General features: G+C 35.6%; 1 protein-coding gene across 16 annotated transcripts in view; it reads right to left on the bottom strand.

The window, feature by feature from the left end:
- The window catches only part of DMD (dystrophin), a 2843071-nt gene that overhangs the window by 1481440 nt on the left and 1346061 nt on the right, over window positions 1-15570 (bottom strand). For all 16 annotated transcript variants that reach the window (XM_079909736.1, XM_079909735.1, XM_079909718.1 and 13 more), the window contains 2 exons: window positions 2633-2734; window positions 2395-2502 (listed from right to left, as the gene is read on the bottom strand). In XM_079909736.1, coding sequence (XP_079765862.1) covers window positions 2395-2502; window positions 2633-2734 — 210 coding nt within the window. The remainder of the gene's footprint in view (window positions 1-2394; window positions 2503-2632; window positions 2735-15570) is intronic.

The following is a 15570-nucleotide window of genomic DNA, read 5'->3' as shown; positions in this document are numbered from 1 at the left end:
AACTTTACGGAACATTTACAGGTACTTCTTAGAGCTACCTTTTAATTTTTAATGAAATCTTATTCCAGGTATGCTATACTTTTTCAAGAGTACAATTCTGTTTCAAAAAACAAAGTTGAAACTTTACCTATATATTATGAAATTAATGTTTCTATCTCTCCAAAATTCATATTTTGAATGCCTAACCTCCCAATGTGATATTATGAGGTGGAGTTTTGGGGAGATAATTAGGCTTAGATGAGGTCATGAGAGTAAGGCCCCCATGCTAGGATTTAGTGCCCTTATAAAAAGAGGAAGTGACACCAGAGCTTCCTCTATCTTGCTATGTGAGGATACAGCAAGAAGGTGCTGTCTGGAAGCCAGGAAGAGGGCCCTCACCAAGAACCAAATCTTCCAGCACCTTGATCTTGTGCTTCCCAGCTTCCAGCACTGTAAGAAATAAGTATCTACTGTTAAGCCACCAGTCTGTGGCATTTTGTTATAGCAGCCCAAGCAGACTAAGACAGGAACTGGGACCAAGAACTGGTGCACTCTTGTAACAAATACCTGAAAATGCAGAAACAGCTTTGGACTGGTTAATGGGTAGAGGCTGGAAAAGTTCTGAGGTACATGTTAGAAAAAGCCAAGATTGCCATGAAGATACTCTAAAGGGTAATTCTGGTGAGGGCTCAGAAAAGAGAAGAGCTGGAAAGAAAGTTTCCATCTTTTTAGAGAATACATAAATAATCATGAACAGAATGTTGGTATAAATATTGATGGTAAAGGCCATTCTGATGAAGTCTCAGATGGAAATAAGGAACATATTGGACAAAGGAGACAATCCTTGTTATAAACTTGCAAAGAACTTGACTGAACTGTGTTAATGTTCTAGTATTTTGTGGAAGGTAGAACTTGTGAGTGATGAAATTGGGTATTTACTAAGAAATTTGATGTCTTTAGGAGATATCTAAGCCAAGTGTGGAAGGAACAGCATGGTTTCTCCTGAATGCTTATGGAAAAATGCAAGAAGAGAGAAACTGATTGAAGAAGGAACTGTTAACCAAAAAGGAACCAGAACTCGTAGATTTGGAAAATTCTCAGCCTATACATATTACAAAAAATGAGAAAGCACAGTTCAGAAGAGAATAGTAAGGGTGTGGTTGATTCATCATTTGATAAGGATATTAGTGTGGGTGTGAACCAGAGACCTAATCAGCCATCTCATCAGAAGCCCGGGATACAGATGGGATTATACCAGCAGAAACTGCCAGCTGGGATTAATGGAAACAAAGAAAACTGGATGGATTGAAGGAAGGCTGTGAACATGTGCTATTTCTCAAGAAGAGGGAACAATGATATAGGCTGATTCAGAGATCATCAGAGCTGCCACCCCCACCACAGGCCCAGGAGGCGGGGCTAGTTCCTCCTGGGCTTCAAAGGGTGGGGCCACCTCTCAAATTTGGGATGCCCCCACCCAGTGCCTCAGGAGCAGCCACCACAGGGAGTCCTGTAGGTGGGGCTGCTGCAGAGAGCCATGGGGGCAGGAAGAGGCAAGGCCACCTTGTGGAATCCTGGGGGTGATGTTGCCACTCCAGTGGTCCTGCAGTGCAGAGCACCATTCTAAAGCAGGTTATTCTCATACCTTAAGATCTAATGGAATTGTTCTTACTATGCTTTAGACGTATTTGGGGCCCGTCACCCCTTCCTGCTTTCCTATTTCTCCCTTTTAGAATGGGAATGCCTATCCTATACCTGTCACACCACTGTATTTTGGAAGCACATAACTAGTCTGGTTTCACAGGTTCACTGCTGGACAACTCGGCCTCAGGATGAATTGTACCTAGAGTCTTATTCATATCTGATTTAGATGATGATGAGACTTTGGACTTTACACTGTACACTGTAGAGATGATGTTGGAACCAGTTAAGACTTTTGGGGCTATTCGTACGGAATGAATGTATTTTGCATGTGAAAAAGACATGAATTTTGGGAGTCCAGGGGTGTAATGATATGGACTAAATGATTGTGTCCCCACAAAATTTATATGTTGAAATCCTGACCCCCATGGTATTAGGACATTGGGCCTTCCTTTGGGAGGTAATTAGGTTTAGATGAGGTTATGATGGTGCAGCTCCCATGCTGGGATTCATGGCCTTATAAGAAGAGACAGAGACACTAGAGTTTCTCTTTCCACTATGTGAGGACAGCAGCCCCAGCTCACTACAACATTATACCTTTCCCTATTTTAATTAAGAAAAGTAACAATATGGTATAATTGAATAGACTGATCTAAGCAAGAACAAAGAATATTTCATTTAAGATTTGAAGGAACAGAAAGACCAAATAATGATGTTAGTATAAGCTATTAGGTTGTTTTTTTTAAAAAAGACTATTGAAAGCTAAAAAATACATACAGCCAATTTTTGAAGACTTGATAACATTTCACTTTGCTCCTTAAAGCCAGTTGTGTGAATCTTGTTCACTGCATCTTCTTTTTCTGAAAGCCATGCACTAAAAAGGCACTGAAAGAAATCAAATAATTCCAAAAGAGAAAAAAAATAATTATTAAAGTACATCATTATATTTTTTAATTTATCCATTTAATATCTCTCCAATGTCTTTCACTGATATAATATCCCCCACATGAGTCACCTGTTCTTCAGTAAAACGTTGCCATTTTAGAAGAATGTCTTGTAAAAGAACCCAGCGATCTTCTGTCCACCTACAGATGTTTGCCCACCGATCTCCCAGTACCTGGGGAAGAGAAAATCCACCACAACATTAGCAAACGATTAATTGTTAACTGAATTTTATTAAAAATGGCATGAATGATTTATAAAAGTATCTAACTTTGAGCCTCCTATTTATACCAGGAGTTGTAAAGAACACCCTGCCAGCTTCTGCTTATAATAAGATAAGCATTGTGCCTTTCATTTGTTGTTAGATTAGTTCACTCTTTCTTTCACCTTACATTGAAAAGCAAAGATACTTACAAGAAGTCTGAAGCAGATATTACACCACTATTTGAAATGTCTCCACAGTAAATGCAAGCAAAAATATAAATGTAGAATTAAAAGAGGATTTTTCATTGATAATATGTAAAATGTGTATCTCTCTTAGGTCTGAAAATACATCCCAAAGAATAAAAGTCTGACTACTAAATAAGATGCCGAAAAAAGACTTTCATTTGAAGCAATCTTGTATAATGTGAATTGCTTAATGTCCTGATTGTAGAAGAAAATTAGTAGTGACTTAACATCATATCCACATGTGAATTTTTAAAGTTAACTGGATTATTATTACAAAGTATTTAAATTCACTATTTCTCTATTCTAGTGAGAAAACTAATATTTCCTGAGTAATAGCTACCCTATCTTTAGCATGTCACTAACATCTATATGCACACACTGTTTTAATATGTAATATAAACCAAGCACCAATGGTTTTTAGATGGAAAAAATATGTTGTGATAATTTCTGTGTAAAGGGAGTGTTTTAAGAAAAGAAATATATCATTAATTTCAACTCCATTAGGATGTACTTCAGAGCCAAAAATTTCAGCTTTTTTGACTTTCTCATAAATAATAGAATTATTTTCCCATAGATATTGGATCTCTAGACCTAGAAGTATCTCAAAATATGGACGTCTTATTTTGTATAGAATTAGAGCTAGAAAAAATGTTTGTAACTCATATTTTTTACAAATATACTCAAGTATCTAAGATAAGCCTGATCATAATTTCTACCTTACTTGATGCTACATGTTTGGATTGATCCACCTAGAAAATTTTGATATATGATTCAAATAATACATGTGTAATAAGCATCATGGCAAAATCCATCTATTCCTAATTAATTCAGAGACCTACCTAATTTTTTTTTTAAATGTGTTTAATCTACCATCTTTTCAAAAAGGGAGTCTCATACATGGGTAAGGAGTAGGCAATAAACATTTTACTACAATATTAAAATGATCACGGACTCATATGCAGCTCAGTCACAGATGAGTTTTCAATTTTTCTTCAGAAATGTCAATAAAAATGTTATTGCTTTCAGCATAATGTAACTGATTTTTGTATTTTTTACAGTTTCATTCTCTACTCTATTCCTTTTGAATTACGTTAGTTACGGCAGAAGCCATAGCACTGGAACAGCGATGCAAGATACCCACAGGGAATGTGCTAACATAACTCAATGAATTCAATATTAGCCATTTAATTATTACAATCAAACATTTGGGATTTTTTTTCCTAAAACATATTATAAGTTCTTTTAGTGAACTTCCTAGTTACCATGTCAGGATGCATCAGATAAAATGGCATATAACATACCTGTTAATGGATTAATTGTGAAAAAACTAGCTTCAAAGAGAGAAAATCTCACTCCTTAGCCATAAACTACACCATCTGCCTGATTTTATGATTCAGAAATAAAAGGCTAAATTGTGGGATGTTTATTGCAGGGCTCCAACCTAAGGGGAGATGGGTGTCAAGGGGGTAAGAGATAAACTCATACTGTAGGTAGCACCACCTTCATAAATGAAAGAAAATCAACTAAGGCGTCCAAATAGGTATAACATCTTCTCTCTAGTGCTACAAGACACACAAAGGTAGTGTCCACTGAAGTAGCATCTTAGGTTTGTAATCTCATAGATGGACGCTTATAATTTATTAATTTTAGTAGGACATCATATAAAACAAATCCACATAAAGACCTCTATACTAGATTGCTTAAGATTAAGTTTATAGAAACTCCAAAATATATTGTGATACACTATATACTACAGTTTTTTTCATTATATGAATGAGTTATAAAAAAACAATAAATATTATTTTAGGTACAGAGTCAACCTAGTTAAAACAACTATTTTAAGAATATTATTTCCATCAACAGATGAACAGATAATGAAATTCTGCCATTTGCAACAACATGGATGGGCTTGGAGGGCATTATGCTAAATGAAATAAGTCAGAGAAAGACAAATACTGTATGATATCACTTATATGTGTACTCTAAAAAATACATAAAACTAGTGAATATAACAAAAAAGACGCAGACTCATAGAGAACAAACTAGTGTTTACCAGTGGGGAGAGGGGAGGGGCATTACAGGGGTAGGGGATTAAGAGGTACAAACTATTAGGTATAAAATAAGCTACGAGGATATATTGTACAAAACAGGGAATATAGCCAGTACATTATAATAAATATAAATGGAGTATAACCTTTAAAATTGTGAATCACTATGCTGTACAACTGTAACTTACATAGTACTGTACATCAACTATACTTCAATAAAAAGGAAGAAAAAAAGATTGGTATTAAAAGTGACCTTTGGGGCTTCCCTGGTGGCGCAGTGGTTGAGAGTCCGCCTGCTGATGCAGGGGACGTGGGTTCGTGCCCCAGTCTGGGAAGATCCCACATGCCGCTGAGCGGCTGGGCCCGTGAGCCATGGCCGCTGAGCCTGCGCGTCCGGAGCCTGTGCTCCGCAACGGGAGAGGACACAGCAGTGAGAGGCCCGTGTACCACATTAAAAAACAAACAAACAAAAAAGTGACCTTTGTATTCAAATAATCATAATAGATAACTGATAATTCATTGAAGCAGGTTTATAATTCAGCCAATATTTAATTTAACTAATAGTTAATGATAAGCTCCAATTCAATCATTCACCAATCATGAATTTATTTAAGCAACAAATATTTATTGAACATAAACTATGTGCCCAAAATTAACAGAATAAAGATGTTATGGACTGAATTGTGTCTGCCTAAAATTCATATGTTAAAGCCCTATTGCCCTCTACCCCAGCATGTGACTGTATTAGAAGACAGGACCTTGGTAGGCAGGGCCTTTAAATAGGGCTTTTAAGTTAAAATGAGGCTGTTAGGGTGGGCTCTAATTCAATCTGACAAATGTCCTTGTAAGAAGAGGAAATCTGGATACACAAAAAGACACTAGGGATGTGTTAGCACAGAGGAGAGACCATGTGCGGACAAGGAGAAGGCCGCCGTCTGCAAGCCAAGGAAAGAGGCCTCAAGAAACCAAACCTGTCAATACTTTGATCTTGGACTTCTAAACTCCAGAACTGTGAGAAAATATATTTCTGTTGTTTAGGGCACCCAATCTCTGGCATTTTGTCATGGCACAGCTAACAAACTACATAAGACAAATTTAAAAGAGGCTGATTCCATGGCACTGCAAAATGTCTCACAAAACTAAAGTTGTTACAGGTAAAGATGTACATATTACAGTGGGAAAATTCTAGAGAATACATTTCAATTACTAGAGTAAAATGAATTTAAGTTGTTCAAATGGAGCAGAGTTTTAATAATGTATTGTGACAACTTCTCAAATACAAATATGCTATCACTTTGTGATTCTGTATCTTATGTGGGGAAGATAAAAATATCTAGAGCCAAACCACTTGGATTCAAGTCTTAGGTCAATCAATTGCTTGGATTACCAATGTGTGTATGTCTTTTCAAATTACGAAAACATTTTAAATCCATAACTTCTTGTAATAATACCAGCAATTCTTTCTCTCTCCCTGCTCAATGAAATCAAGTGGCTTTTTCAAGAAATTTATGGCTAAATAATTTAATGTCTCTCAAAGAAAATAATCATACCAACCACTTAAAGAATTGCTTCAAATATTAAACAAGATCATGTATTGAAAAGCAGTTTTAATTTGAACTGAGTTATACAAGTGTCGGTGGTTATTTACATTTTGCTTGATCATAGTATTTATATCGAACCTTCTATGAACCACCAAGGTGAACTATTTTACTCACTCTAGAAAAGTACTTATTAAATCTTTACAGATAGACCTTGGTGGATCTGTAATCTATCTAGAATTCTATCTAGATTTCCAGTATATATAGAATTCCAGTATATTCTTTTTTAAACATTTCCAACACAAGGGAGCATACATATCCTTCAGTAACACATTCTACTGCTAAATCTATCTTACTCTCAGAACAATCTCAATGAACTGAATCTAAGTCTCTTCTGTTACAATGTAGGCATGGTTCTTTTTACTGGTCTCAGTGAAATTAGATAACCGAATTAGAAATTGCTTGCTCATATGCTGTACATGTCTGCCCACAGGTAGATTTTTGCAATGCCATATGCACAAATATAAATAGATGTACACAGTGCTTGAATTCATAGATTTACCTGTTTATTGCTTAGAAATGCTGACCTTAATTTGAATTACAAAGGATGGAACTAAGCAATTGTTGGATTATCAGTCAGCTTTTATAATCACTCAGAGATGCTAGTTCCTATCACTGCCTGAATGGATGTAACCACACTGTTAGACAAGTATAAGAGATTGGATCAAATGGAATTGACAGGAAGCTAAAAGTTTTTTTTTTTAATCACTATATTAGGATTAGAAATCTCTTCTCTAGCGAAAAAAAAAATCAGTCTTTCTCTGAGTTTCCATTTAAGTATATGAATCCCTTGAGCTTTTCGGAATAATGCATATTTTTGTAAGCTAGGTAAACACTATGCACATAAATGAAAAATGAATTATAATGTCTCATGAAGTGATAAGAAGAAATTAATTTGTATTTATGTCCCCATTTTGTCTCAGCAGTAAGAGAAGCAAAAGGTCAGTTCACTTACTCTAACACATTTTCATGGACTAAATCACAACTCCATTATCATCTAGGATCACATCCGCAATGGGGAGGATTTTTCCCTCCCATTTAATTCACATCTCATATTGTTATACATGCCAGGGACATTTCTCATCTGAATTCATTTGTTTGGTTGAGTTGTTTTTTCAAAGCAAAAGTGAAAAATGGCTATCAAAAGAACATTTGGATAAAAGCAAGTAAGGAAAATTTGACAAGCCTGAGAGGTAAAACTTAAGTACCTTGACCCTTGAATTTATTGAAGCCAGTGATAGAAAGTGAAAGCTAAACTGCACGCAGCAAGATTGGCATTAAGAGACAAAGTGTCCCCAACAGTATGTCCACTAAGGAAGAAACAATTATGTGCCATGGACCACACAATGCAGCAGCAACTGAGATTTATAAGAGAGGGAGGCAGCAGGCAGCAAGCAACCCATCTCCTTTTATTGTAGTTTCAGACCCTGAAATGTACTCCTCAGCTAAATGAATTTTATGTGTAATGAGCCATCTGAAAAATAATTTATTTCTTGCTCTTTCTTTCTTACTTTATAAACAACTATACAGTTAAAAAGGATTAGCAACTTCATCTTACTGACGGTGAAATGGAAATAACATCAAATAACGTGTTGAAAGAAATAAAGCACCCATTATGAGGCTAGAAATGGGGCAGAGTATTACTGACTAAAGTTTAGCCAAGTCTATGATTTGGCTAAACATGTTTTTACATGTATTTTACAAACTACTAACTGAAGCAGTATACTATAAAATCATGTGCCTTAAAGGTTCACTGTCTAACATATGGTCCAGGGTGGAAAAACATCTTGTGATGTATTAGGAAACACTTATTGGAGGTTTCTCTGAAAATATCATGTTTACTTCTGTTTAAATGATCCTGTAATAACTCCTGACTGAATTCAAGGAACTCCTGTCACTTCTAATGGTGCAGTTTACAGATGAGGAAACTGACACTCAGATGGGTTAAGTAACTTATCTAAGGCCAGAGAGGACAAAGGATTGAGTATCTGGGATTTGACCTCAGATCTGTCTGGCTACAAGTCCATGCCCTTTCACGATGCCATTCACTCAATAGAGCATTCAACATAAAATATATATATATATATATATATATATATATATATATGCCTTGTGATTTGTGCTACGAAACATACAGTGAGATATACAGATGCTGAATCCTTTTTGAGTCTTTTCATATTTCATTTTAGCAGGAGTTTCACTAGATTTAACTAAATATTCTATCTAACCTACTTGATAAAGATTTGAAGCCTCCTGTTACAATTTGATCTAAAAACATTTTTGACATTTTAACTGCATATTTGTTTAAAATGTGTTTTAAAAATCAAAAATACTTACACTTCTAGATCAAGAACATGTGCTCTTTGCAAGGACTTATTTTTAAAAGGTAAATATGACTGTCTGATTCCTTCATGAAATTCTGCCTTAGTGATCATGCTAAAAGCGTCGTGAGATTTTTAACTTGAAGAAGCATCTTCTTCTGTGCTATGAGAATCAGTTCCATGTATTATTTATTTTTATGAGTTTATAAAGTGCTAATGAATAAATCTGGAAAGGCCCTATATATTGTTGTTGTTGCTGTTATTATTTGCAGGCTATTATTTAATGTTCTGTGGCAGCTTAATAAACTCTATACTCTCCAGCTCCCACCAGTCTATTCAATTGGGATACCAGAAAATGAAGAGCAGGAGTCCTAAGGAGCATTCCAAGCATGACAGTGTTCTTTCCAGCATTCATCACATTCCCAGGCATTCCTTGGTAGCTTGAAGTTTTACTGTTCCTTATTGTTTTATGCCTCCAAGTCTCTGAACTTCTTGAGGAGGGCCCCCTTACCCTTGTGCTTAATGTCTCGTGTAGTAATACATGCATTTCACATAGTATATGAATGTCTCAAAGCTGAATACCACCACTGTAGTTATCAATACAGGGCTTTTCTCCCAAGTAGTATCTTAAAACCCCCCTTTATTTCCCTTTCTTCTTCATTAAATACCTGTCTACCAGTATTTTATGGTAATGGCATGGCTATTTGTGGTGAATTTAAAGATCCATAGGAGATGAGAGTCACATGTGAATTCCTGTACCCTCTACCTCAAATTCTAAATCGTTAATACTTAAAATGGGCATTAGCTATACAGCAGAATCTCTGAATCTACTAACCCACTACATGCCACTAGGTTTAAAGTACAGACAGCCTGAATTCTTGTCCCAGCTCAACTGTTGCCCAACTCGGTAATATCTGTCAGCCAACTCATTTAATCTTGCCATGGTTTAGCTGTGCCACTAGTGACATGGATATAACAGTACCTGCTTCATACCCTCCTAGCCAGGTCACTGCTAGGGTCAGGTCAACAAATATGAAATTGTTCTGAAAACTGTGATGAATTATTGACGTGCTTGTAAATGGTAAGGATTTAGAACTCAGTTCCTGGAAAATCAGCTTTTGTTTCCAGATGTGATAAATCTACAGCATAAAAGGCTTTTAATACAGAATACACTGAAACATTTCAGCATGATATTAACTTTACTAGGTTTTTGTATTTTACCTATAGTTTAATAAGGCTTATGCTTTGTACAACAATTGAAAATCCTTTACTTTTGCAGTTTTAAACCAGGAGCATTTTCCATTACGTGCCTTGTTTATAACCTAGTAAGTGGAAAACGTATCCCTCTATGTTCCATTTCAACTCTTGGCATTGAAATACTCCATCTATAAGAAATCACATATTCCAATGTTTATACATAATAAAATGCACAAAATAATCTATGTGTAAGAGGATGGGAAAGTGATGGGGACTGTAGCTAAATGGAGAGCTTGTGGTAAAGTGGGCAGAGCTATTCAATTCCTACTGAGGTTAATATGCAGGAAAACAGGCCTAGGATCATCAAATCACTTGCTTTTCCCAAAAGAGGCTAGAAATTCATAGTTTTATATCACATTTCCTAAATTTCAATAATAAATATATTATTAAATACCATGTGGACTGAATGCGAATATATTTGTAATTTTATTGGAGTATACTTGCTTTACAATGGTGTCTTAGTTTCTGCTTTATAACAAAGTGAATCAGCTATACATATACATATATCGCCATATCTCTTCCCTCTTGCATCTCCCTCCCTCCCACCCTCCCTATCCCACCCCTCTAGGTGGTCACAAAGCACCGAGCTGATCTCCCTGTGCTATGCGGCTGCTTCCCACTAGCTATCGATTTTATATTTGGTAGTGTATATATGTCCATGCCACTCTCTCACTTTGTCCCAACTTACCCTTCCCCCTCCCCGTGTCCTCAGTAGACAAATTCCTAGAAAGACAAAAACTACTCAAACTGACAAAAAGGGAAAATCTGGAAAATGGAGGTAAAATATTTTTAAAACTGGAAATCACAAATAGAAAGTCTTATGTCTATTAAATATATTAAATTCTCATTTAAAACTTCCTCCATAAAAAAAATTCCAGGCATGAATGGCAAGTTTCCAAGCCTGCATAATCAGGTACTTAAACCCAGCAAGCATATCATAAGAATGGAAAATAGGCCAATCTCTTTCATGGACACAATGGAAAAACTCTAAATCAAATGTTAACAAATGTTAGCAAAAAAAATCTAGCAATAAATTAAAAGGGTTATACATATCATCCGTGTTTGGTTTATCTCAGAAATGCAAGGCTATTTTAACTTTAGAAAATGAAGCAATGTGATTTTACATATTAACAGAATAAGGGAGAAAGCTAATATGATTGTCTCAAGTTATCCCGAAAAAAAAGTTTGATAAAATTGAGCACCCAGTAATAACAAAACCTCTTAGAACACTAGGAATACAACGCATCTACAACAAGCCTACAGGAAATATCATACTTTACAGGTGATTTACTAAAAGCCGCACCTCCGAGAGCTAAAATGAGAAACAGATATCAACAATAATCTCACTGTACTAGAGTATGCAGCACAAAAATAAAAGAAAATATAATCAAATGAATGATTGGAAAGGGAGAAATAAAACTGACATTAATCACAAACCACCTGGATATGTACATCTGAGTGATACTACAGATAAACTACTCAAGTTAATAAGCAAAGTAAGCATGATCTCTGGATATAAGGCCAAGGAATAAAAATCAAGGTGTACTTCTCAATATCAGCAACAAAAAATAAAAACTGCAAAACTTTAAAAGATACCATTTACAACAAGAGCAAAACTATCAAAAACCTAGTAATAAATCGCATACAAAGTCTAAGGCTCACTATCGTGAAAACCACAAAAACATTATTTAGAGAAATTAAAGACGTAGATAAATGGAAGACTATTTCATATTCATGAACTGAAATACTTTATATAATAAATATATTAATTTACTACAAATCGATCTATATATTCAGTGAAATCCAATTAAAACCAAAGCAGTTGTGTTTTTTCTTTTTTCTTGTTTGTTTTTTTTTTTTTTTTGAGGGGGTGGTGACAAGCTGATTCTAAAATTTATTTGGAAAGCAAATGAATAAAAATAGCAACAAAACCTTTAAAAAGGAGAAAATAAATACAAAAGGCTTACACAGGCCAAGACAGACTTAGTGTTCCCCTTAGCTTCCCTAAACTTTAGACTATAGGCCCCAACCTCTCTTTGCTTAGAGCACTTACTTTGGAAAGAGGATGTAAACTTTTTAATCTGCCCCTTTGAGACGTAAATAGTCTACAACCCAAGAATATCTTTCTCAAGGACCTATTAGCCACCCCTTTGAAATGTAATTATCAAGAAAGATAGGGCCTGTCTTCCAGATTCTGTGGGAGCATAGGAGCCTAACTTTGATAAGGGACAATTAGCAAACACAAATAGCATAATCACATTGACCATCCAACCTCTTAATGTCCTCCAACCTTTTTATGCTAGCTCATCCCAGCACTTACAAATTCTCCCACCTTTTTTTTTTTTTTTTTTTTGCGGTATGTGGGCCTCTCACTGCTGTGGCCTCTCCTGTTGCGGAGCACACGCACCGGACGTGCAGGCTCAACGGCCATGGCTCACGGGCCCAGCCGCTCCACGGCATGTGGGATCTTCCCGGACCGGGGCACGAACCCGTGTCCCCTGCATCGGCAGGTGGACTCGCAACCACTGCGCCACCAGAGAAGCCCAAATTCTCCCACCTTTTGTTCAGTGGAACTGAGTTCATTCTCTCTCCCCTTTTGCAACAGTCTTGATCCAAAACTGCAATAGTCTTGAATAAGTTTTTTCTTGCCTGTTTTACCATCTGGTAAAATTTTTATTTTACAATACTACCTGATATTAAAATCATTATAAATCTATAGCAATTAAGACAATGTGGCATTGACATAAGTATAGGCAAATGTACAAACAGAACTTATTAGAGGGACTTCCCTGGTGGTCCAGTGGTAAAGAATCTGCCTTCCAATGCAGGGGACACAGGTTCAGTCCCTGGTTGGGGAACTAAGATCCCACATGCTGCAGGACAACTAAGCCCGTGTGCCACAACTACAGAGCCCACGCGCTCTGAAGCCCATGCGCCACAGCTAGAGACAGAAAACCCACACACCACAACTAGAGAGAAGCCCGCACCCCGCAACAAACAGCCTGTGCCACAATGAAAGATCCTGCATGCCACAACTAAGACCCAACACTGCCAAAAATAAATGAATGAATGAATAAATAAAATATACATATAAAAAAGAAAGCTGAATGACTTTTAAAAAAAAAGAACTTATTAGAATCCATAACGTGAGCCACGCATGTATAGGCATTTGACTAAAGGTGACAGTGCAGAACATTGTTTGCAATAAATCATGCTACTTCAATTGAATCTAAATAGGAAAAATGGGCATTCATCCCTTTCTCACACCATAAATACGAGATGGAATGTAATATGAAAGGTCAAACAATAAAGTAACTATATGGCAACCCAGGAGAATATCTTCTAGGTCATAGAGTAGGAAATGTTACTTTTAAACTCAGAATAAAAATACGCTAACCATAACAGAAAATATTGAAGTGGGGTATAATGAATTTAAAACTTCTGTTTATTAAAGTAGTAATTCATTAAGGAGTAAAAAGGCAAGTTACTTAGATTTTAAAAAAAAGAAAGGAAATGTGTAATATAGGTAACCAACAAAGGACTAAAATCCAGAATATATATTTTGAAATAACTACAGCAAATCACTAAGAGAAATATAGACAATTCAATAGAAAAATAGGCATTTCCAAAAAGAGATCTTTCAAATAACCGGTAAACAAGTGAAAGTGTTCCACCTCATTAGTCATCAGTACATGCAAGTTAAAACGAAAAATGTCATTATACAGCCACCAGAAAGGCTCAAGTTAAAAATCTGACAATTTGAAGTACTGAAGAAGATGCAGAGCAATTTGTACCTTTATTCACTACTGATGAGAGTATAAATTTATACATCAACTTTGGAAAACTCTTTGGTAATACCTATAAAGCTAAAGATACATATACTCAATGATCCAGCGATTCCAATCCTGGCTGTATATCCAATATAAAAGCCCACAAATATTCACTGAAAGATATGTACAATTACTTTCAAAGAAGAATTATTTGTAATGGTCCCCAACTGGAAACAATCCACATTTTCTTAACAGTAGATTGCATAATTAAACTGTGGTATAGTCATTAAAAAAGAAAACTAATGAACTAATGCTATACGCAACATGGATGAATCTCACAAACAATGTTGAGTAAAAAACGTCAGTTACATATATATATATATATATATATATATAATGCAATTCCATTTACATCAAGTTAAAAATACAGCAAAATTAATCTGAGGTATTATAAATCAGGTTAGAGGTAACCTTTGAGGAGGTGGGACCAGTTTATGACTATGATAGGGCTTGATGGGCTTTTTGATTGTTTTTAACATAATACCTTTTTATCTGGGTGTGGAACAATTGGGTATGCGACATTTTCAAGTTATAATTATGATTTGTGTACTTTTCAGAGTACTCCAATTAAAAGAACTGTGCCATAGTATAAAGTTTAGAATTTTTTTCAGAGACCAACAGGGCCAGAATTCTCTTTAGATCATATGAGAATTAACACTTAATATTCATAAAGAATATTATCATTCTAACATCCTTGCATATATATTCCCCCTGTAATAATATTCTCAAGGTCAAATAGTAATTTTCTCTTATGAAACTGAGAGATTAGGACAAAGCCCAGGTTGAAGTATCACACAGATCTGGGTACCAGTCCCAGCTCTGCGACTCGCAAACTATATGAACTTGGATTTAGCTTCATTATGCGTAGCCTTTTTCACTTGTGAAATAGATATAGCTTTACATACAAACTATATACAACTCTTGGAAAACAATGAGCGTACAAAAGTGCTAATAATTATAATTACTGCTTCATGGGCAACGGTTGTTGACACTTGGCTTAGTGAAATTATTTCTACCATATTTAAAGTTATTTTTATTTTAAACATGCTTTTTATTCACCAAATATAAAATTAGAAACTAGAGAGACATCAAAAATATTTTCATCCGTATTCTTCTTCATAAATAACCCTTATTTCTTAATTCTATAGGATTTAACATTTCACAGCCTTTTTATTCTACCCTAATTATCCCAAAGGTATGTACCACAAACACTTTAGGTTCCATATCCCATTTGCAAGCCATGATAGATGAGGTGACATTATATAGCCTTTCTGAACAATCACTTTTTAGTAGACTATTTTCCTTCCAAACAACAGAGGCATAATCATGGTGCAGAGATGGCACGAAAAAGGGAGTGGTCATCACTATACAGAAAGACCAGCTTCACAGATGAAAATTTGAACTGAGTTTGCTACATGAAATAGGACTTTTCCAAGCAGACATGATGAAGATGAGTATTCTGAGTGACAGGAATAGCATGTATAAAGACAGTGACAGAGTACCAGAA

This window comes from Stenella coeruleoalba (genome assembly GCF_951394435.1).
Source record: "Stenella coeruleoalba genome assembly, chromosome: X".
In the NCBI taxonomy this organism is placed as follows: domain Eukaryota; kingdom Metazoa; phylum Chordata; class Mammalia; order Artiodactyla; family Delphinidae; genus Stenella; species Stenella coeruleoalba.
Note: the sequence above shows the minus strand (reverse complement) of the source record. Positions and strands in the feature narration are given on the sequence as shown.